General features: G+C 35.6%; 1 protein-coding gene across 15 annotated transcripts in view; it reads left to right on the top strand.

Annotated features, from left to right (window-relative positions):
* Positions 1 to 23,508, top strand: part of CACNA2D1 (calcium voltage-gated channel auxiliary subunit alpha2delta 1) — a 433,632-nt gene that overhangs the window by 342,703 nt on the left and 67,421 nt on the right. For all 15 annotated transcript variants that reach the window (XM_052789138.1, XM_052789141.1, XM_052789144.1 and 12 more), the window contains exon 12: positions 4,848 to 4,952. In XM_052789138.1, the coding sequence (XP_052645098.1) occupies positions 4,848 to 4,952 (105 nt within the window). The remainder of the gene's footprint in view (positions 1 to 4,847; positions 4,953 to 23,508) is intronic.

The following is a 23,508-nucleotide window of genomic DNA, read 5'->3' as shown; positions in this document are numbered from 1 at the left end:
TGGGAATAAATTTCGTTTTCAATATGCTGTACTGTTTTTACTTCATTCATTCAGCTAGTTTTTCATTTAACACGTGATTCTCAGTTGGCACATAGCTGTAGTAGTGATTGATTTGCAGGTAATTTTAAAATGGAAGGCTGTATGTTACAGTGTTGTTATTTCAATTTTACCACAGTATCTCCTAGCAATGTTTAGTTAACCTACAATTTCTTACTTATTACAAGTCATAAATAGTCGACCATGGCTTGAGTAGGACAGAGGGGAGCAAATGACTTAGTTAATAGAGGAATATTAGACACCTGAGAGTATTCTAATTCCTTTCTCTTTCTGATGTATAAAAAGAATGTTTTCCTCAAAAATTAAATGCAGTTTCCATGTTTTAATTACATTGTACTTTCTAACTTGCACCCAAGCACTAGCCTTCTGAGTAGTAATGTTTCCTATTTGCCACAAATGTTGGGGTTTTATTAGTAATTAGTTTTAATAGTTTGTGTTGCTGTTTAAAAAAAAAAAAATCTACTTTTCATCTTCATAAAGACTGCATATTGGATCTTTACCTTAGTGTAAATAAAGCTATACCAATTTACAGCAGTTAAGGATCTAGCTTAACAAATATGAAGTGTATTCTTTTTATTACTATTTTTTTAATATATCAGTGATGTCTCCCAGTGTAAAAATCTTTAATCTTTTTCCCTTAATCTGCTGGATTCTGGACTTCAGGGCCCTTTCCTGCCTTTGTATATGCAGCTTAGGGCTAGAACTGGTTGAAAAATTTCTAACCTTTGTAAATTTTGATGGAGGAAAAGAAAATACAATGTTTTCAAGGGTGTTTTCTCAGCAGATCGCTATGTAGATGAGCAGAGGGGTTTGGTGGGGAAATGATTGGGTGCCCTCTGCTGATGGTTGTATAAAACTGCAAACAGGATTTTAAAAGCTGTTGGACTTTTTCAGACTAGGCTGAAAGGCATCTCCCCTTTTTCTTCATTCATCTCGTGCAGAGGGAACCAGGAAGACACAAGTAATTTTGCCAAACACAGCTTGTTCCTCACAGTATTTATATTTGCTTAACATTATGTATTACATTTGGTGTAGCACCAGATACGTACTTTGTGTACAGGCAGTATTAAGATGACCTGAACACAGAGGAAGCCTCAAAGTGGACTAGTTTGTAGGACTAAAAAGATTGCTTAAAAAAATAATGGAGATCTGTCTCATAGTGGGACTGTCTCTCTTGTAAGTGGAAACAGAGGTGTGATTAGCCTCACATAATCTCTGCAAGCCTGTAAATTATGGCTGGACATTGTGGATGTGTATATCAAGGGAAATGAAGAGATTGCACTATGTTATAGAAATACAGTCATCCTCTTCAGATATTGGCAAATCCGTCTGGCAGGAACAGAAAAAGGGCTGATGTTGGAATTAGCACTGGACTTTGGTGGCAAGACAATATAACAGGATAATATAATACAGGCTTAAACAAATTAAAAAAAAATATGCTTGGGGATAGTTTCCAGTTGTATATTTATGAATTCAAACAGTGCAATTGCTTTAAGGACCATGGAAATGGAATATTTTTTAACAGCTCAAATTTTCGTAATAATTTTGTGGGTACTGTTTCTGGATGACAGTTATTTCAAACAATTTTCCTGAACACCAAAGTAATATTTCACTTGTGCCATGAAAAACTTACTGATACGTTGCTAGATGGAAATACACACTTCAGGTTTTTTCAACATACTAATTCAAGTGATTATCAATAATCTGGATTCCATCATTTTTATGCACTATTTTTCCATTATTTACTGTTATATTAACTTGCTATTTCTTTGAAAATAATAATACTTCAGCTTCAGCAATTTAAGAGCTTTTTTCCCCCATACTATAATAGCTACGATTTGTCAAAAAAATTACCTTGAAATCATCTCTTCTTTATTTGAGTAGTTGATTTTTGGTTTGGTGTAGCTTTTCCTTCTTCAGCGACGTGAAACTCATAATGAAAAATGCATTCCTAAAGTGTCATGTCACGACATATAATCCTGACCTGCTACTTAATAAGTTAATTTTAGAGATGTGAAACTTTCATAAAACAAAAGCAATTTTAGGCACAGTATAAAATGGATCATGTCTTGCCTGCTTGTTTGAAAGAAGAAAAAAAAAGGCCTTTATCAAGTGCAAGAGAGAGCTAAAAATTAATACGCAGACTCAGTTCCAACTTGTATTCTTCTGTGTTTTAAGCCAAGAAGCCAGTTTTTGTCCCAGGGAAGCTGCTGTATAGGCAACACATTCCTCTTCAGCTGTGGTCTGTGCTGGGAGGGCAGAGACATCCATTGGACTGCTGAGGCAATCTGTTCAGAAAAATGATGAAATTACTGCATCAGTTTTGCAAAATCACTTATATTTGCTCCCTGAGCCGGTATCTCTCCATCTTTGTGCAAAAGGGGGGGGGAAGATGTGTTGTGAAGGCAATTCCATCTTCCTCTTGATCCCTTGTAAGAGACTGATGTGTTAAGTTCATTCATCAGGATGATTTGAGCTTATTCATGTTCAGATTTCCAATATTGTTTGGAGGCTAAAATCTTGGAATTTTTTTCCATGACATGACTTTAGTGTCTAAACAGTGTAGTGTAAGTAAGTGTCCTTCTGTAAGTACTAGGAGATAAAGAGAAAACACTGCATTTTTCTGATACTGTATAAGCATATACTAAGTAAGCCATTAGAAAAATCCTGATTTATTCAGTTAAAACAAAGACTAGCTCAAGTTCATATTGCCCATAATAGTGCTCATTTCAAAATCAATAAGAGAGTTTTATATGAGCAAGCTTTGGTCCTCTTCCTTGTCATCTCTTTGGTTTCTCTCTGATTTTATTTTGGCCCATGTATTAAATCACTGTAAATGTAGGTGAATTTCTTTATTTATGAAGTATCCAACTCTACTTTTATTACTTTTTTAATATCGAAAAGATTGCAGCCCAAAGCAGTATCTTATAGGTTATATTTCACAAGCAAAAAATGGTCATAAATTATTTAATTCCAAATGAAACACTGTGCTGATGAGATTGGAGAGAATATATTGATTTCAAGTAGTTTTTATGTGTAGTTACATGTAAGAAAATCTTTGGACTTGTTTTTTTCAAATGATTGAGTAAGTAGTTATTCACTGAGTATTGAACTACCAATACAAATCATTTCTGAAGAATAATTATTCATCTGTTAATATAGTGATTGCAAAGTTTTCGTATTTTAGTTTTCTGGGAGCATTGTGGAACCGTGGAGCTGCAATATTGGCAATTATCGGCTGATGTTTGTGGGCTGGCTTTGGTGTTTCGGTCTCTTTATTACAAAAGAACAAGGAATCAGATCAGAGAGTAGGATGAAAAAGGGGAGTGGGATCATCTCATCTGACCAGCCACATGAAAATTAGTCACTATCCAGTCACAAAGACTAAAGCAAGGAAGAACTGGGTTCTTTCTAAGGATGACTCTCCTATTTATTTTCCTGACTTTATAGTAAATTCATATAGCAAAATCCAGGCTTGTGGAAGAGGAATTTATTTTACTGAATCTTTAAGAGTTTTACTCTGTCACATCCAACTACTCAGAAGTACCAAGATGTGTCTGACAAGGACCATTTGTATGCAACACAGAGAACAAGGACCGCTGGCTATAAAATTCATGAACAATTTGCTTAGACTAGATTCTTAACTTTTAGAGAATAAGGAAAGAAGATGAATGCCAAAGGAGGAGCCTTTGGCTCTTTTCATAAGGAGCCAAAATTCCTATTCACCTTTTCATTGTTCTGGCTGTGGAACAATGTTTTTATTCCTTTTCACAACACACTGCATTTTTCTCAGTGGCTTTACGAGTTACTTTGCTGAATTAGGAGTCAAAGGGGTTTCTTCTCAATTCTCTCTGTTCCAGGCTTGCTCTCCAGAAATAATGGAACATGCTCAGTTCTTCACCTCTGAGTTGCAGTCTAATTAGAAAAGTAGGTGATTGAGATCTCTTAATAATCTAGGCAGCCATATCTTGGCTGCAATATATTATGCAAACCTGATTCTAAAATACTTTTCTAGAAGTTAGCTATTCATTTCAGTGTGTTAAAAAAAACAAACAACAAAAAAACAAAACAGGAAAGAATTAAAGAAGTGAAAGGTGGAGCTTATTTTAAGGAAATGTCACAAAAATAGCAAAGGCAAAAATATTTCTAAGTTTATAAGGTAGAGTTTTTTAGATCTACCTATAGAATGCCTAAATTATCAGAGTATTCATTTCAGTGGTCAGTGAGCTTGATAGTTTTTGTGAGTAGGAGTCCAGCAGAAAAAAAAAAAGAATATTCAGTAATTCATAAGAGAGTCATCCTTCCCAAATTTCCATAAGGACAGTAAGGATAAGAAAAAAAGTAAGGATGAGAAAAGAAAAGAGTAAAAATGTTTAGAGGCCCTCACTGTACAAGTCTCATGCAGAACATCTGTAAAGGAGTGCTGTGGGGTTGATGTGATGGGTACGAGCTAAAGAGCTTTCCTTGTGTTGGTGGAGGTGAGAGGAACCACCAGATCCCCATTCTTCTGTGTTGGGCTAGATCCAAAAATATTTAAGTCACATGGAACAGAAAAATGGTTTTGTTTTGGTTTTGGTTTATTTTATTTTGTTTTGTTTTATTTTTATTTATTTATTTTATTTTATTTTTCATTTAGAAGGGAGTATTAAATGAAATCCTGAAAGACTTTGGAAGTTTTGCCATTACCATGTTATAGTAGTAAGCATGTTGATATGAAAGCCATCAAACCTTACAGTTGTTTTTCCTTATAGCCTGAAATACAAAAAAGCTTCTCTTTGTATCTCCTACAGCACAGTGTCTCTAGAGCTAACTGCAATAAGATTATTATGTTGTTTACGGATGGTGGTGAAGAAAGAGCACAAGAAATTTTCCATAAATATAACGAAGACAAAAAAGTAAGTGATATATGAAAGATTTTACTACATAAAATACAACAGCACAAAGAGGAACATTTAAATATGGAAGTGAAAGCATTTTTGGTATGTGTATATAGTACTTTTTAAAAACATATTAGTATTGAACCTTAGGGCACTCAAAGCTTTCTCTATCTATAACATTTCTTAAAAAAACCACATAAAATATATTTAATATTTTACACCTTGTGACTCATTGGTGTCAAGCAGTACAGAAGTATACCATAAGCCATAAAGAATTAAACTTTTTATTGACATTTTTCTTGTATTAGCGTAATCCTTGCATTATCAAGTGGAAACACGGCTAGTTAAATGGTATGAGATATATCTGTATTTCCTCACTGTGAATATTTTCTCTGTGTTTTTGTTGTTCATCAGGCAAAGGCAAAACCAGATCTCAAGGTCAGAATCTGAATCTGAATAGATTTGGGCTGGAACAAACCCCCATGTTTTTTTCCCAGTGAGGCTAATTATACGTTTGAATTTCTTAGCCAGGAGTGGGATGGCTTTCTATTGATGAAATTTGAACTGTGGTTCAACCAGAATTATGGGTTTGACATGAGAATCATGGGATAAATTGTATTGTTCAGGTTAGATTGGATTATTAGCTGTGCTGGTTTGGGGTTTAAATTTTGAATCTAATCTAACTTCTGGTCTGGCTTTTGGATACTTATAGATGTAAAAACGCATGAAAGTGTGTGTGTGTGTGAAATAAAGCAGATTTGTAAATTGTCTTCTACTACATTTCCGTGCAAATCACTATATTTAGAAGATTAATCACTTTCTAAACAAAAGTTAAATATGAGCTGGATTCACACTGCAACTAAGAATTTACTTTTTCTAGTGCTTGGGCATGTGCCTATACCTGTTTTTTTGTGTTTTGTTTTGTTTTGTTTTCAAGAAAAGCAGCTAGAAGTTAGATCACAATTCACCAATACACTTTAGCAGTTGCCATGGATGTTTTGTATAAAGCAGTGGAAGTATTTTGTTGGAAATCCTCATATATTTGAATTAATCCCTTCAAAAGGAAAACTAGAAATGCATGACACAATTTCCATCTTGAACAGTGATTCCCTCAGTGACCTTGTATAATCATTTTGTGTCTGCTTTATGATAGTGTTTCACACAGAATGATATGGTGGGGTATAGTTAATCTTTGTGTCTGAGCTGAAAGTACTTTTTAAACTGACAATTAGGAGGAAGAACTGAAATCATAGCAACTCGTCGTGTGACACACGGCTGTATTCTGAAAATATATGCAGAGATTCCTCTTCAAATTTGGACTTGGTAGCTTTTATTGTGTTACAACAAAAGCCGTCAGCTAAAGGAAATATGTGCATAAGGCAGAAGATGTATGATTCATTTCTTATTATTTCCCATTTAATTTGCCACGTTAGGAGGAAAGTATAGTGAAATATCCAGTCCAAACAACAAAACAGATTTGCAGTGCTGAGATTTGTGGTCTTATTCACATCATGCCTGACAATCAATTATTCTGTGAAGTATAACAAATGAAATGTAGGATTTACTAATTTAAAATGGTTATTTTACTGCATCCTTTAATACTTTAATTTTGCACTTCTGGGGGTTAGGTTGATTTTATATATGCTATTATATATAATACAATACACTCTCACTTTCTTGTTCCCACTAATGAATGAGGGTTTGGGGGTTTTATTGTATATAACAAATGTATAATCATGATAATGGTCACTGTATGGATTTCTGATTATTTAAGTATATTTTCTTATATAATTAAATGCAGCACAGATGCAATGCAAGGCAAATTTCCTATACTTGATTAAGTTCTATGTATCTACATGTTCAAATCTTAGTAAGCACTTACATTTTGTTACTTATCTAATAAAGTACTGCATTGCTAGTTGCCACCCCTTACTGGTTTTCTCCAAGGTGACACTGGAAATATAAGAAATACTAAGAAAGTTTTTGCAGGTATAATTTGAAGAACCATTTGCTTTCTCCTTGTAGTTTTCAATCAGTAAAAAACCTTGTGATGTTGAAGGGAAATATATGGTTGAAAAAATTCTGACGAGATTGAACCAGTAAATTCATTTTTAGGAATCATAATGAAACACCCCTGACAATCTTTCATAACATTCTAGTATTTTTAAAAACAAGACTAATACAAAATATGCTTGTGGTCATGCTCTCCTTAGTAAGACTACACTTGATTCCAGAACAATGACATGTGAGCTCTCTTGTTACCTCTCTGTGTAATTTAATGTTAATCTTAATCCAGTGGAGCATAATAACATAATTGACAGACACATTCTAATATGAAAAATACACATGTACTTTTAATTTTGTGAAGGCATAGTCACAAACATAGTGTTACCTTGTTAGATTGCATAGTAGGCTGCTTTCATATATTAAATTATGAGATATTTAAAGATATGTGCATCTAGATTCTGTTGTCTTTATTGCAGTTAATTTATAATTTATTTCACAAATAGCCCGTTGAATGTAAGACCAATCTTATAATTATCATTTGTAGAGAGACTATTCAATATGAGTAAGGTGTTAAAAACTTTTCTATGTTTTACCATAGTAGCAGTTCATAGTGGAAATATGTATCAGCTGATGTCTTGCCTGCTCTGCATTTGTTTGAACATTTTTCCTTGTGTTTTCCGTACAGTATATAAAAGACGAATCTTTATTGTCTTATATAACTGTCAGTCACTTCCCATCTTAGGTACATTGTGTTGTAAACTTACTTTTTTTTCTCTCATATGAACAAAAGACTATTCATTCAAATCTATTAATCCTTGTTTTCATCTTCCTGATGTAAAATTGCTTCAGCTCTAAAAGTATTTTCTTCTTCATGTCAGTTACTTTGTAATTCCTTGGCATGAAAGAAGCTTCAATAACTTCTGGCCCATCAGGTGACATGACTTAGTACACTTGTTTGCACTGCCCTTAGTGCAACCTTCAAGTTAAGAACTGAAAGAATACAATAAACAATTGGAAACTACCAAAAGAGCAGCCTAGAATCTAGAGGCTGGAAAATTGTACTGTTAAATTAAGGGGTTTAATCTCTTTGAAACAGCATACAGATATATTTAAAATAATTTTCTGTCTTTACAAATTGTTTACAGTATGAATATGCAGTTTATTATAAAACTTATGTAACACAGTTTTGAGGAGGAACATTCCTATTTTTCATCCGCTTGAAGTGGAAAAATCACAGTTGTGTTTCACCTTTGCATGCCTTCCCTTTATAAAGCCAGATTTTATTGTCACAGATTGCAACTACATGCTGTGCCTGATATTTAAAAACTGGCATGTTTACCTTTACAGTGACATTTGGGGCACTCGCATTAAATGTGTGAAATACCACACACGTGCTAAATTTCAGGAATGAGGGTGGTAAATTTTCATTTTATTTGCACTCATACTACAGATGGCTTCACTGAAGATAGCAATATAAATTTAATTGAAAAGTAGGCCCAGTAGGCATTCTTCATCCTGAGAATTGTGAATTCACGTTGAAAATAGAAAACTAACTTCAGCTCTTTGGGGCAAATTGTGCACCGTAAAATCTGTGTTTTGAAGGATTGCTCAACTTACATGAGTGGGGAAAGACCTTAAACATACCTCATGCATTTTCAGTTGTTTGAAGTTTCCTAACTTGATAGAGGTTTGTGCGGGTCAGGTGGCTTGATCTGACCCACACAGGTAGGGTTGATCTGATCCCTCAGGTAGGAGGAGAACCATAAGTTGGGTCTCATGTCTCATTCCCACAGAATCATCTGTCATGATTAATACAACATCATTTTGTGTAGATTTTTCTGACAATATCATTTGAGAGGAAATGGTATGCAGAGAAATTTTCCAACAACTCAGTTCCGTTAAAGATACCTATATGTGGTGGCCACAGAACTGCTACAGTGATAGAGGTCCTATGGGAGAAGGCTCCACCTTGCTGTAACTCCAGTGGGACGCTTACGACTGGCAGTGACTTCTTCCAAATGGGACACATTCAGCATGTCAATAGAATGATAAAATGAAATATCTATGAGAAAGCACTTGCAGAACTTTCCTCTAAAACAAAAATACCTCCTACTGTCATTACCAAAGGAGGGAACCATTTTCTCCATTGGTTTGAATCCATTATTGCACAACTGCAAGTCAGTAAAACTAAAAAGAAAACTGTTAATCTAGGCAATGGTGTATGAATCATTCTAGACAAGGCTGAAAGTGTTAGTCCTGACTACAAATGACCATTGAAAAAGCCCATGACATTTCTACTTGGGGTTGCCATGGGATTCTCATCAGGTGTTAGACAGAATGAATGTAACTTTCTAGAGTTACTTATAGAGCCAAAAAAAGAAACAGCATCTTTCTCGACACTAATATCAGCTTCGAATAGAGCTTAACAGCTATCAAAGTGTACCCCAACAGTTCTTGCATATCTGAGTGGGTGATAGACTTGTGACACAGGATATAACATGAATTAATTAAATTAAGGGTTGAACTGAGCAAAATTCTGGTTTATATCTGAATGGCATGTGGCATAGTTTGATAGATAAAACTTAAGCCATTTTTTTAAGCTTTCCGGATTGTAGATTGTTCTCTGGCCTTCTCTACATTAGCCTTCTGTGATCTTTAGACAACCAGATGCTGAGATATTTCTCATTCCTCCTGATAGTTCCCCTGTGCTGTGAATTTTCTTGAAGTAGTGATACAGGAAATCCCATGTAGAAGAAATCTCCAGCTAGCTGGTTAAACTGGCTCCCTGGCTTCTTCCCTAATCACTTCTGTCTTAACAGCGTGTCATCTTCCAGCTGTTAATTTTAATTTATCGTATGTACTGTGACATGCACAACTGGTAAAACTAAAATATTCTGGGTGAAACTTGGGTCAGTACTTAGAAATTCCACAATCTATTCCTTTTTCTTTCAAAGTAAAAGTGGAAACCATGTTATTAGAGTGCTCACTGAAGAAATACCTTATTCTTAAGGCAAATTATCTATGTTTTGCCTCTTTCTTAGCTCCACTTATTAATGAAGGGCTTGCAACATATCCACTGTCCCAGCTTCTGGGTTCCTAACATAGATTAATGCCACTACATTAATGAATTTAAACACTCCATATCAGCAGTCTTCCTACTGTGACACTCATTATACAAATACGTTCCAGTAATAGTCAAGATGCACAATACTAAGCTATGTAAGGTCACAAGTGTGTAAATCCATGCAATAAAATACTTTTTGTCCAATTTTTTTTTCCACTATGATATTAGGCACATGTTTTTCCCCATAAACCTAAATTTTGAACCACAGTTACCTGATGGTGTCTGAAGCCCTATTCCCCCACTAGGGATCAGAGTACAGTGATTTTTAGGATACTCTTTTTCAAAAATGTCTCTATATTGTCCTTCCAGCAATCATCTCCTAAGCTGACGTACTGCTACTGTGTGTCCATGCCCTGACAATGCTGTTGGATTACAGCAGACTGCCACAGCCTTTCTCACGCTGTCTTTTACTGACCTTTACCTTTAGACTATAAAACATCACCTCTAAGTTTTTTCTTAAAGGCTTCAATAAGGAATTCATATCCTTTGTATTTCTTCTCCCTTTTTTACCTACTTTTCCATTCATCCGTCACATCCCTTGTGCTGTTCTATATATGTACACGAGTTTACTGGGCAAGATTGCTGCAGACTTAGGAGGTGCAGCAGAAAGTGCAGCAGGGCAGAGGAGGGTTTATTTTAGGAAAAAGATCTGCATGCAGAAAAGCCTTTTCATGCATGTGTACACACACGCATGTACGTGTTGATACTGAGTTTCTCTTTAGACTGCTGTTTCATTATGAGCATGAATCTGTCTGGGTTGCCCCGTGGCATGTTTATCTACTGTTCTACTGTGCAAGATAAAAATCCATGTGGTGGTGTTGAGAACTGCAGGAGGCTAATGAAAGTTTTAATATAGCTTTGTTGAAAAGTAACCTCATCGGTCATATTAGAATCATGCGTATCTGTTACATAAAACCCAAGTAGAAGATTGTTTCCTTCAGATTTGGCATGGAGGGGGCTATTTGATACTTCTGTTTTTGTTGATCTTCAATTCCAAACCACTACATTAATAGTGATTGATTCAAGGTATCACATAGAGGTTGATGCTGCAGATGGCATAAAATGATTAATCAAGGCAACAAGGATAGGATATCACTTAATATAGAAAGCACATTATGTTTGTTTTGGGATGAAAGCAAGAGAGTCAGACTTCATTTTACTTATTTATACAAACAAAATGCTACATATGGCATAACTGGTTGAGGTTAGACGTCAGAAAATTCATCCTGTCTCAGTCTCACAATGTATTAACTGCACATTCATTCTTAAGAATTTGGGATTGCAGTGAAATGCCATGTGAGTTGGTTGTATTCTTCTGTAATTCAAAAATTGGAGGACTGGGACTTTCTGAAATGAGCAGTTCAGTACCTAGGCCATGCCTGATGATGTTTATGTAACCTCTTCCTTAAAGTATCCTATTCCACAGCTTCTGTAGGTATTTACGTTCTTCTGTTTCAACACCTACCTGTTTAGAAAGCTTTCCCTAAATTTCCTTAAGGCAAAATAAGCTTAGAGGGTTTTTCTTTTCATTTTACATTCATTACAGAGAACAATTAATTCTCGTCATAATTTTCTCTTACATTTTAAGAAACCATTTTTATGTTGCCACCCTCAACCAACTTTTTAACTTTTGTCTTTTCAACTAAACAAACTAATTTCTTTCAAATTCTCCTATGCTGTATCTTAAATTCTTTTCATTCTTTATAATTACCCCTGTTGTGTATAATGGCATGTTATCTCAACCTTTCTTAAAATACACTCTTGAACAGTTAGAGAAACTGAAGGGGTATCAAGAGAACAGAGTATTTTCTATGACTTTTTTTTTCATGCAGCACTTAGCTAAATATGTCATGGAATATAACTTGCCTTTTTGGAACTGCATTATATTATTGAACCATATTTTGGTTTTTGCTTCGCTCTGAATCTTTTTTTCCCTAACTGCTGCTTTTTATAGGTAATCTTCATTTTCAGCTTCTGTGTTTGATTTTCTAAGTAGTTTTAATCTTACATTGCATTAGGCAGTTTCTTCTTGTATGTTTAATGTACTCGTCTTCATGAATTACCAGTTTTCTTGTAATACTTTATTCTTTAGATTATCTTCCCACAATACTCAGCTAGCTTGTTCTCTGAGTTTGTTGAAGCCTACCTCTTTATCCTTGTTTTACTGCTGTCACACCTTCCTTTCCTCGAAATAAAAATCACTTCTTGATCTTTCACTCAAAAGATCTTCCTTCTTCCAGATTTTCAGTTAATTCCTCCTTAAAATTCAGAAATAAATCTAACTGTTCTTGGCATCTTCTAGAATAAGAAATTTTCCTAACCCGCTACAAGATATTCAGGAATTATGTCTCACATCGTATTGTTTTATCTTCATGAACCTATATACTTAAAGTTATAAATTTTTCTATGCTTCTGGTGTTTATTGAAGGAAGTGCCATAAGTAAATAAGAACTGACTGTAATAAGTGCAGCTATAGAGAGAGAAGATATAAGTTGTTATGCTATAATTGCCACATAAGAGAGATTCACAAATCCTATTTGTTTAAAAACATAAGAGTGGAGAAAATATAAAAGTTAAGAATTGGTTTCTGCAGATAGAGAAGCAAAACTGGACACCAGGAAAAAAAAAAAAAGTATGATTATGAAGACTAAGAGATGCTTTTCTATAAAATTACCTGTTATATAGTCATGATTCTCACATTTGTGAATTCACTGAGTCTAGAGTTTTCCAGAAGTTAGCTTTACAACATTGGAATAAAAGCGCAGCTTTCTGGGAAGAAACTGCAGAATTTGTCCACTTAATAGAGTAAGTAATGTAACTAAGCTAGCACAACTGAATATATTTTTTAAAAGAATTAACTATTATTAAGAGACTCTAAAACTTGATAGAAATCTTAGTTTCTAAATGCTGCTTAGGCCAACCGGTAGACAGGTGTTGAGTATTAGCTGAGCATTAGTCCATTAGTAGATGGAATTGTTTCAGATGGGATGGGACATCTTTGAATGAAAAGATTTGCCGATGCACTGGTGGAAAAAGCAGACAGAAATATGTAGGAGGCTTTATACTGGGGCTCAAAGGGAGAAGTTATAGAATGGGAATCTCTGTAGTAGGCAAGAGAATAAGGGAACAGCTGAAACAAACAGATGGTAGCACAAGATATATGCATGCAGCAGCCTAAACAGATGACAGGTTAAGAAGGAAATTAAAATTTCAAGAAACAATGTTACAGTCCATTCAGATAACAAGAAATATGTGTTTATATATTCAAGAAGCATAACAGAGGAAAGGGATATGAAATGGGAAATGAGAAAGCATACATGTAGGTGTACTGTAGACTTCACTTAAGCAAGCAGAAACCCTGTGCAACTTAAAAGTAAAGTATTAGAGATTACTGCAGATGCTGTAAGGAAGGGTTGCCTTTTAGGAGAGAACATCACTACCTGAGATGGAGGAGCACTGTTTGAGAAATCTGATTAAGAGTAAGAACTATTATATGTAATTAACAAGGCCTTTTTGTATAGTATTTTGCAAAAAATATTTCAGTTCTGACAGAAAGCAAGAAAAAAGTCATCTTTCAAGTAAGGGGTGAGTATTCTGCTGAGAAACAAATAGAAAATACCCCAGTGTCTACTTAGAAAGTGACTTGGGTTCAAAATCCTGGTTAGACTCAAAGGCTAAAACCTGCTCTGTCATATCTCCAGGAAATCACAGTCACATTCTTTAATCTTTTGCCCTATACAAGATAGAATTTAATATACAGAATTGAATGTGCTGTACAGAATAGGTTGTCTTTAATAGAAAAATGATAAACTGACTTTGCATTCTCGTACTTGTGTAGTTATGGAAAATGATGTTCGAGTATGAACTTTTAATTATTTGGACTTGAGGTTTTCACAAACATTTTTATAGGTCTTATTTGTAAAAAATAGAGAACCCCCCCCCCCAAATTTAAAAAAAAAAAAAATCTGTTGTACTTCACAACAGAATCAGCACCCATATGCAGTCTTTGATTTCTTAGTCTATTGTGGGTCTCCATTCCTCTGTTTCTATATTAAGCTACTATTTGAACTTTGTAATTTTAGTTGAAGTCATATTCATGTTAGCCTGATATCAAATTCAAAATGATGTATTCAGTGTTTACTGAGGCTTAGATGGGAATTCTGTGCTTCCTAATCTCATTATTAGTCATGTGCAAAAGACGACATTTAATCCATACTGACTAAAGAACCTGGAATGCAAGCTGCAAATGTATTTTTTTTAATAATTCTGACTTTATTTAAATGGATCTTTTTAACAAGAAAGATTTTGGTTTCTTTACAAATGATTTTATGAAGCCACCTCTTTGCAGGCAATTAATTTTATAATGCAGACTGGCCATATTGTAGTCTTGATCCTACATGTAGACAGGAAAAACAATAACCTCAATGCTTTCTATTGCAAACTTAGTCTGTAGATGCTATTTTATTTGAAAACAAAACCAAAGACAAAACCAAAACCCTGTAAGGCAATATTTTGTCTATAATAGATTTCTCTGTAAGAAGCATACTTATAAATAAGGCTGAAGACCTTTTTTTTTTCAACAAAAAGACAGAATCTGTCAGAGGTAAAATTCATTTATCTCACATCATAGGCTGAAAAATGGCTTATACCTTGTCACCTAAAGTGTGATTTAACTAGAATACATTGTCTCTGCTCTTCTCTTTCAGCCATTGTGAATGCAAAATTTACATCTAAATTTACTAACACCCTGTTACAAACTGTTAAACACACCAGGGCTATATACAACCTCCAAGGTTGTTTTACCTGTAGATTGCATGTAGGATCAGTTCTATTTTTTTTTTTCTGGAAATTTAATTTATTTAGCTGATTACAAAAGAAATGAAAACGTGTATCATTCAGTATAGGAGTGAACTGTGTCATGATTAATTTTGTTATTATTAAACCATCCATAGGATAGGTGGTATCTATAAATCTGTACATATGCAATGTTTCTCATAGACAATCCTGAGATTTCAGGTGCAGTTTGGCAAGAAGGACAATGAGCGAGCATGCACAGTGATTGCATTAATTGCTAACTGTGAAGGACGTTCTCTATTACATGATTGTGCATAAGACTAAGTCTTTCAGCCATGCTAGGACATTTGCCAGTTGCTGACAGCAGGCATCGTCAGTGCCTGCTTGTGTCAGTAATGGAACGTCTTACCTGCAAGCAGAGGCAAGGTCAGGTTGCCCTGAGCACAGTCCTATATGGCAGTGCTGAGTTTCCATTGTTATCCAGAAGTTATTAATTTCCCCCTTCCTCCCCCCCCCAAAAGGAAAGAGAACAAAACTTGAAGCATTTTCATCCCTAAATCTCCCTCTTCTAAGGTGATCTGAAGAGTCTGTTCTGTTCCCAGGTCAATCTCCAAGAAACAGCATGTGAACATGGACAAAAGTCCCTTTACCTGTTTAGTTGGCATACACTTTTTCAAGCTCACTAACTCATTTTCATTTAGAATTTTCATGTTCCTGTGAAGATCAGGCCATTGTAAAATTAGACTTGAACTTTGTATAACTGATAATTCCAGAGAGGAAGATTTCCTGTAAATGGGTTCTGCTGGAAATGAGAATTTCCGATGACCCTTCCCTTTCTCCCGTCCTTTTCCCCCTTCTAACACAACTGTTTGGAATTTGCAACCATTTAGTTTCAATCACTGTTTTCCATGCTGTACAAGAACTGGAGTAATGGGAGTAAAAAATTGAGGGAGTAAATATACAAAGGGGATAGTTAATATACTATTTTCAAACAAAGACTATTTGCATGAAAAAAAAGTCAGAGTACATGGTTAAAATTAGTGTTTGAAATATTGGATGGAATATTAAATATTCTTTTAAATCCTTACCTGATATTTGTAATATTTCTTCCCTAGGTCTTATGAGGCCAACAAAAAAAAAAAAAAAAAAGAAGGCTTAGTGTCACAATAAGAACAGTAAATATCTCTCTAATTAATCTGGTCCTTTCCAGCTGTTCAGCTGTCTCCAAATGTTGTTTTGAACTAGCAAAGAAATGCCTAAAATGCTTTTAATCCAGAGTACAGAGGGAATTGCTTTGTCAACTCCTTTGGTTCCTGATATGGGCCACCAAATTTAGAAGGAGCTCTCAGAAAAAAATTACTTTTTCTTCAGGGAATGCTAAATGCTGAGCGTCAGGGGAAGTAGCTTAGGGAGAGGAGGAATTTAATTGTTTTTCATGTCAATGAAAATTATTAACATAACCAAGGAAGGAAACAGATCGACTGAGTAAATAGAGCCACGGTAGTCAAAGTAAAACTTTCAACACCTGAATTGTTAAAAAGATAACTGTAACTTCTTCATCTGAAGACTGGGAGACAGGATGAGTGGCTAGAAAACCACCTGATCCAAACTGAGTGCTTTATGCTTTCCAGGGTGGTGTGGGGTGGTCTGGTGAGGACAGTGCTTCTGGTGTAGATGACAGGAGAAGCAACCAGTCTGTAGGCATCCTTTGAGCCAGAGCTACAGCCACAAATCTGCATCACAGAAGACTACTTGAGTACTATTTTAGGATTTTCTAGATAAAATCCATCTCTGCCTTTCAGCAGGATGAGCTAAGCATACAGCAACTGCATCACACTGTGTTGGAGACATCATATTAATCTAAATGTCTTAAGGCACCATTTATAGTAGTAAATTACATGGGGCCAAGACATGGGCTTGGACACTGTCCTGCAATCAGTTACAGGTTTTAACTGTTAGTTAAACCTGGGAGGTTTTCAGCCTCTGCCAACTGGCGCACTCCCAGACAAGGTGCTGGGACCACTCCTGGGGCAGCAAGGAAGGGGAAAGAGGGAAGGAGCAATGGTTTAGCTTCTGTGCATGTGTGTGGGCTCTGCTGCCACAGTTGCTCTTAAGGCTGGAGAGTGGACCAAGGCCAAATTTTTGGTAGGGTTGACACAGCCAAACTGACTCTCAAACTTAAATTCAGGCACATCATTTTGAAGTCTTACCGGTGTTTTTGAAAGCACAGCTTTTCTCTTTCTTACCAGTGTTCTTGAGACTAATGTTGCAAAAAGCTAATAAAACAGAGCTGATTTATACCTACACCTAGAAAATGCTGAGATTAAAAACTTCACCTTATTTGTGGAGGCAGTGTAGTACAGAGGACATAGCCTCCTTGTCGTTATGTAATAGTCCTGCAGTAAGTTATCATGAGCATACAGAATTGAATAATTCTGCTTGTACTTCTGTGAAACTTCTGGCTCATCAAAGATTAAGTCTACACTAGGTAAAGACTTAAAGGATCACATAATCAGTGGTCCATCTATCTAATTATAATCAATTTAGCAGAGGTAAATTAGTAGGTATCAGCAGGGTATTTATACCTTCACACATTTAGCCATATGGCAGAAGAGGAAGGGGCACCACATGCTAGCCCTTCAGTGAGTAAGGAATGAGTTGCTTTAATTCCACAAGGTGGCACTAAGAAGATGTAGAACAGTGTAGCTAAATTAGGGTTTTTTTAGTTCTGTGAGAGTGTTAATTCTGAAATTTTTCATTATGTTAACCATAACGGTGTTTTCAACCTCTGCACTAGAAAATATCCCCATTTTCATGCAGATATGTTTTCTTTGTGAGGAAACAAAGCAAGCTGGACGAAACCACTTTTTTCATTTTGGAAACACTTTGCAATTCTCAAAAAATATTTCAGGGATTCATGGCATTCACTTTAAAGACTTCTTCAGTGAACATGCACCTTTCATTTTATGCATATGTTATGAAGACTCCAGGTATAATCCTTAGTTGTTAGTTCCTTTTGTAGAGTAATTGAATATAACTACACCACACATCACTGTTCTTGGATCTGTTTTCCCAATATATTAAGACTGTTAAATGGTTTTGGGCCCATGTTATCAGTATAGAATCATATCCAAAGCAAGTGAGATTTTCCAATAATCTCCTAATATGTAACAAACTTAATTTTTCTTTTTATTTTAAGATAGAAGAAGGCTTAACATTAGGTTGTAATGTGAGCTAATTTTTAGAGTGTCATTATTTCTTTTCTTTGTTAGACTATAATTACACAGACTATAATTAGACTATGAATTAATTAGTTAGCATTGCAGCTTGAAGTTTGAGTTGTATTTATGTGCTACTTGAATTGTAGTGCATGAAAGATATTAATGATAGAGAAGGCTGCAAATATACGTGGAAAGTCTGGGAGAAATTCACTGTGGATAAATGTCTAGAAAAGTAGTTCCAAGGACCTACTCTATTACTCTTTAAGCACATGCCTCAATTAAAGCATTTTTCCATTGATGTCAAGGGAATTACTTGCATAGTTAAATGCTTTGCTGAATCAGAGCATAGAGGGTCAATTATGGAAACACTCAAGTAGGTGTTTTATCAAATGCATTCATACTTTCTTCATGTCTATAAATTCAAAGATGTCCAGCCTGCAATTATCTTTGCATCTAAATATTTGAGAGCTAAATTCTTATGGCTTCCCATGTGGGTTTTTCTCCCCAGTTTCCCCATGTCTACACATATTTTCAGAGAGTACCCACAGCAAGAGGCAGATCCTAATGTAGTCATAAATACCAAAATACAACTTGATACATTTCTGTTGGTGTATCATGCTATTCTTGATCTTTCCTGATTTGACATAAAATTGTGAATTCTGCATTTTGAGTTCTAGACCTTTAAAACTTCACAACCTTAGCACCTGACTAGGTTTCGTAACCTGCTGCTTAGGTCATCTCTGTGTTTTTCCCAATTGCTATTAAGGGCAAAATGTGTAGGCAGTCTGAGAGACACATACAAAAGCCGAAATCTCCAACTTCTGAACTTTCTTGGTATTCAGAGCAGTGGAAGTTATGAATTTGCTCAAACTGAGAAACATGAACTCCGCCCTCTTTTATATGAGCATTGAACTCTCATTTAAAATATTAGAGTCACCACTGTCACGGTCATTTTGAAAAGGGTGAGCCTTGCTCCGTCTGTCACGAGAAAACTGGCTTTACTCATATGAGTGAATCAGACAGCTCTATCCATACTAACGAACAATCCAAGGCCAGCATGCAGGCTGGAGAAATGTCCACAATTATCCATACTGTTTAATTGTTACACAGACCCAACAGTATGGTTCTTGGCCTGTGGCAATCAACTCTTTTGAACAATGTCTGTGTTCAGTTCAGGGGGTAGCATGAGCCACGTCCTGTTCCCAAAAGATTTTATAACGAGATCACCCAATGCGAGGGGGGGGTGGGGGGGGTGCATGACAACAGGGAGGGAGGATGGCAACATAATTTAGCTGTAGAGACGTGAGCCATGCTGTGCCACTTGCCCTCATGGCCTGACAAAGAAAAAGGGTTATGTCCCATTTTATTTATTGCATGAAGATAGCCTAAGGGATCCTAAAACTTCCCTCTAGCACATCATTGTGAGTCTTACCCCTGCTGTTAAACACAGAACTTTTATTTCTCTTCTCCCTGTGTTTCCTAGGAGAAAAAAAGCTGCTTTACCTTTATAGATATAACCCAAATGGTTCAGGACTGCATCCCTGGGACTCCTGAATCTAGCAGTTCAGCATGATAGCTTATAGACCAGAATTTATGTGAAACTTTGAATTTGGTGCTTCCTATTGGCTAATCCTAATTTGTGTATAGGGTTTTCAGATCATCCTCTGAAGTTCTGTTCTCGGTTCAAATTGGTCATAAATGTCTTCTGGTGTCAGTTAGTTCATAGCAGAATCCAAAATCATCTTCAGATTTCTGCCCACAGATGTAAAGACAGTAAGGACAAAAACGCAGTCATAGTTTTAACTGTGGCAGCTTGAAAACCACATAACATTTCCCTGACCTACGGCAGAAAAGTACCAAAATGATCGAGTGGTTTAAAGGCTATACTTACAAGGGATTTAGAAGATGGAGTGCATGATGGAATATAGAAAAGCAGTTTCACGATTTTATTCAGAAAAATGTTATATTGTCCTCTTATTTCAGAAGTGTACCTATTAAATATAAACCACAAACAATTTTTTGTCATATCTGAAAATCTATAAGCACATTAGTGGGAAAAATAATCTCCTGGATCATGCTGGAATTACTGAATTAGTTATTCCTCTTTATCACAGCTTCTCTTGGTCTGTAGTAAAAGAGATTATCTGTGAATCTTGCCCTGCAGTTATAAAGGCCAGATTAAAATATTCTGAAATCATACTGTCATCATGAAAACTGAAGTTGCATGATTTGATGAGATCAGTTTTTGACTCAGTTTGTTTATCTAGTGGTAGAGAAAGGTGCACTCTTGCTATTTTTACATGATAGGCATAAAATGATGGGATTCATCTTGCCTACATTTAGTTGAGTAAGTTAATCATGTAGCTCTCTTGATATCTGATGAAGAGACATATCTATCTCCAAAGGTCAGTTAATCTCCTCCTAAACAGAGAAATGAAGAGATGCACATAAATGCTTATTGAGAGCTCTCATTGCAGCAGCACAGAATTCAAGACAAATAATTTATCTGTCACAAAATATGCATGTTCATCCACTCTGAACTGCTTGCAGAGTGGTTGCAGTTTCTCAAACTCTCGTAGGCCTACATATATTGCCTACACATACATGCAGTGGTTTAAATAGCAAGTGTTTTTTTGTGCTTAGTTGCCACTTTGAATTAACTTCACTCAAGCTGTTAATTTTCTGTAATACTCATAACATGATACATCCAAAGGAAGACTCTAATTTAATCTTTCTTTTATTCCAATAGCAAAGTGAAGAAGTAAGGTAGGTAAAAAGCAACTGAGATCTATAGGGAAAGCAGCCTTTTCATGGGTAGCTCTTAATTTATGTCTTCATCACAACTCTCTTGAGTGCCACGGTCCCCTAATATCTGTAGCAGTCAGAATCCTTCTATTCATGTTGGTTTTTATGAGCTTTTTCTGATAGAGGGAAATACAAAATAAAAAGCAAATTAATTATAGAATTAGGCAATTGTATTTTCTTCAGTACAGTACTTCTTCCTCTATTTTCTGCAGTTTTCTTTTTTGTCTACCACTTCCTCTGATTAGGAGTTGGATATTTGCTTGCCTTCCTTTGATGTCCTTCATAGGATCCTAGGATAAGTCAGGTTGCAAGGGACCTGCAGAGGTTTCTAGTCCAATGTCAGCAATAAGATCAAGTCAGGTTGCTCAGGGCTTTATCTAGCCTGATCTTTACAACCTCAAAGGAGGCAGACTTTACAACCTCTCTGGGCAGCCTGTGCCACTCACTGTCTGACTGTCCTTACATTAATTCTACACTTGTTTTGTTTGTTAATAAGTGTATTGCTCTACTATACACTGTAAATGAATAATACAAAGAATAAAAGATTTTGTGTTTTATCCCCAAGATTAGTTTTAGAGTGAGAAAAATACAGAGAATTAGCTACCCATTACCAGCACATGATATATTGCTGATAGAACTAACACAGCTCTGGACTTGAACCCTTGGTGGTAGAAATTAGGATTTCTATATTTCAGAACAGTTTCTAGACTGTATCTGACTGGGCTGGCAGAGCAGGTTGATGCCTGTCTCTCGTTCTCCATTCTAAGGGTACGAGTTTTCTAGAAGTACTTTACTTTGAATAGTCCTGTTGAAAATCAGAAAGTATGACAGCTCCTATTTGTTTTTCTGATTGTTCCATTGGTTTTTATTGATTTGAAAGTTATGTTTCTTTATGAAGGGAATAAGTGGATCTCCCCTGTATGGAAGCAAGGTGGCACTTCCCCTGGGAAATGTTTTGGGGGACAGAAGTGTCCATCTGCTGGTGTGGACTGTAGAGAGCAAGAGTCATAGCAAAAGGACCTGGGAACCTGTAGGTTATGCAGAACCTAAGAGGCTGCAGAGAAGCATGGAGAAAAAATAACCAGGCCTTGGTGGTGATTGAAAACAACTTCTTGGGATCAAAGAGTACTTGGCAGTTTGCTTCAACTCAGAAATGCACTTAGTTGGTTGAAACCAAACTTAAAAGGAAGGACAGGCAAAGGGAGAGGTGCTCATATCCATTGTGTCTGATCTAGTTGCTCCAAGTGTTCTCAGTCATAAATTCCCTATTAAAAGTAATTAAATCTGACTTTCTTAGTTTGAAAGCCTTTCCTCTTCTTTGGAGATATGTCTATAAGGAAAAGGTATAGACAGACGCATCTCAGTCCTTTGGCTGACTCTGGGTTCTGTCACAGAAAATGTTAGCACAGAACATGTTTTTTTGCTAAAATTGGCTTGTTTAATTTGACTTGCTGACTCATTTTTCCAGCTGGTCTGTCATTCTACTCAATTCCAGATGAGGCAATAGGAAAAAGAAAACTCTTTTGAATGTTCCACCCTCTTGCCAAACCAAGTAACAATTAAAAACTCTAATTTTCATTGCATCTCTTTATCTCTGTTAATTATCCAAGGAACAGTAAATCAGATATATTGTCCTCTGCTTGTTGTCAATAATTTAAATTCTAAATTCTTTATAGATTAGTTGCAGATTTAACATGCTGCTTCTTTTCCCTAAATTACATACCATTTCGCAACTTGAATCCAATGCAGTGTTTCATTTTTACATTTGAGATCAAATGCTAGACAGTCCAGTCTAATTGACTCATGTGTTTTATACACACACAAGTAAACCCACATGACTTTGTTTTAACTTAATTACTTAGTTTTAATCCAAAAGAGACATCAGGTCACTCAACTATCTAATTAGTGGCCTTCAGTGGGGTTTTTCTTATTGCACTGTAATTTTTGAGAAGAATGTATTCTGAATCAAGTGTTTAGTGGACACTAAACCGGGAGCAGTGGTGAGTCCAAAAAAAAATAGAAATGTAGTAGGCAGGGACCTTGTGAGCTGAGAGATACCAATAGAAAATAACATTGTGATATTCAGCTTGGAAAAAATACATGGTAATTAAATAGAAACAGAAAGATCCATTAGAAGAGTTATAACTGACATTTTGTAAAAGAGGTCAAGAGCAAACGGGGGATGGCAAATGTAACTTGAATTTACAATGGGATACAGTATTAAAAAAATAAATGAGATGTAGACATACCAGGTGAAGTCATGTTGACACTATCAATACTGATATTTTCAAGGTAATAGAAGTCATTTTTCATCTGTCTCTATCCATGTAAATTATGAGAACAAAATTTTACCATCACACATGTACAGTCGTTCCCATACCTGTCTGAGTAACTAGAAGTGTAATTGGCTTGACTCATTACTGAGAAATGACCCTGTATGGGATAGTCTTATTAGTTTTATTGAAAAACTTCAAATTTTGTCTGTATTAAAAAAAAAAACAAACCAAGCACCTGTGTCAGCATTCAGTGCAGCAGAGTAGTTCCTTTAACTCTGATTTTAACAGCAGAAACAAAGGGCTTATATGGATAAAGCAAATCAAAACATATTGTTAATTAAAAATGA

The sequence above is a fragment of the Harpia harpyja genome, chromosome 6, assembly GCF_026419915.1.
Source record: "Harpia harpyja isolate bHarHar1 chromosome 6, bHarHar1 primary haplotype, whole genome shotgun sequence".
In the NCBI taxonomy this organism is placed as follows: domain Eukaryota; kingdom Metazoa; phylum Chordata; class Aves; order Accipitriformes; family Accipitridae; genus Harpia; species Harpia harpyja.
The sequence above is the reverse complement of the archived record's forward strand: the minus strand, read 5'-3'. Positions and strand labels throughout refer to the sequence as shown.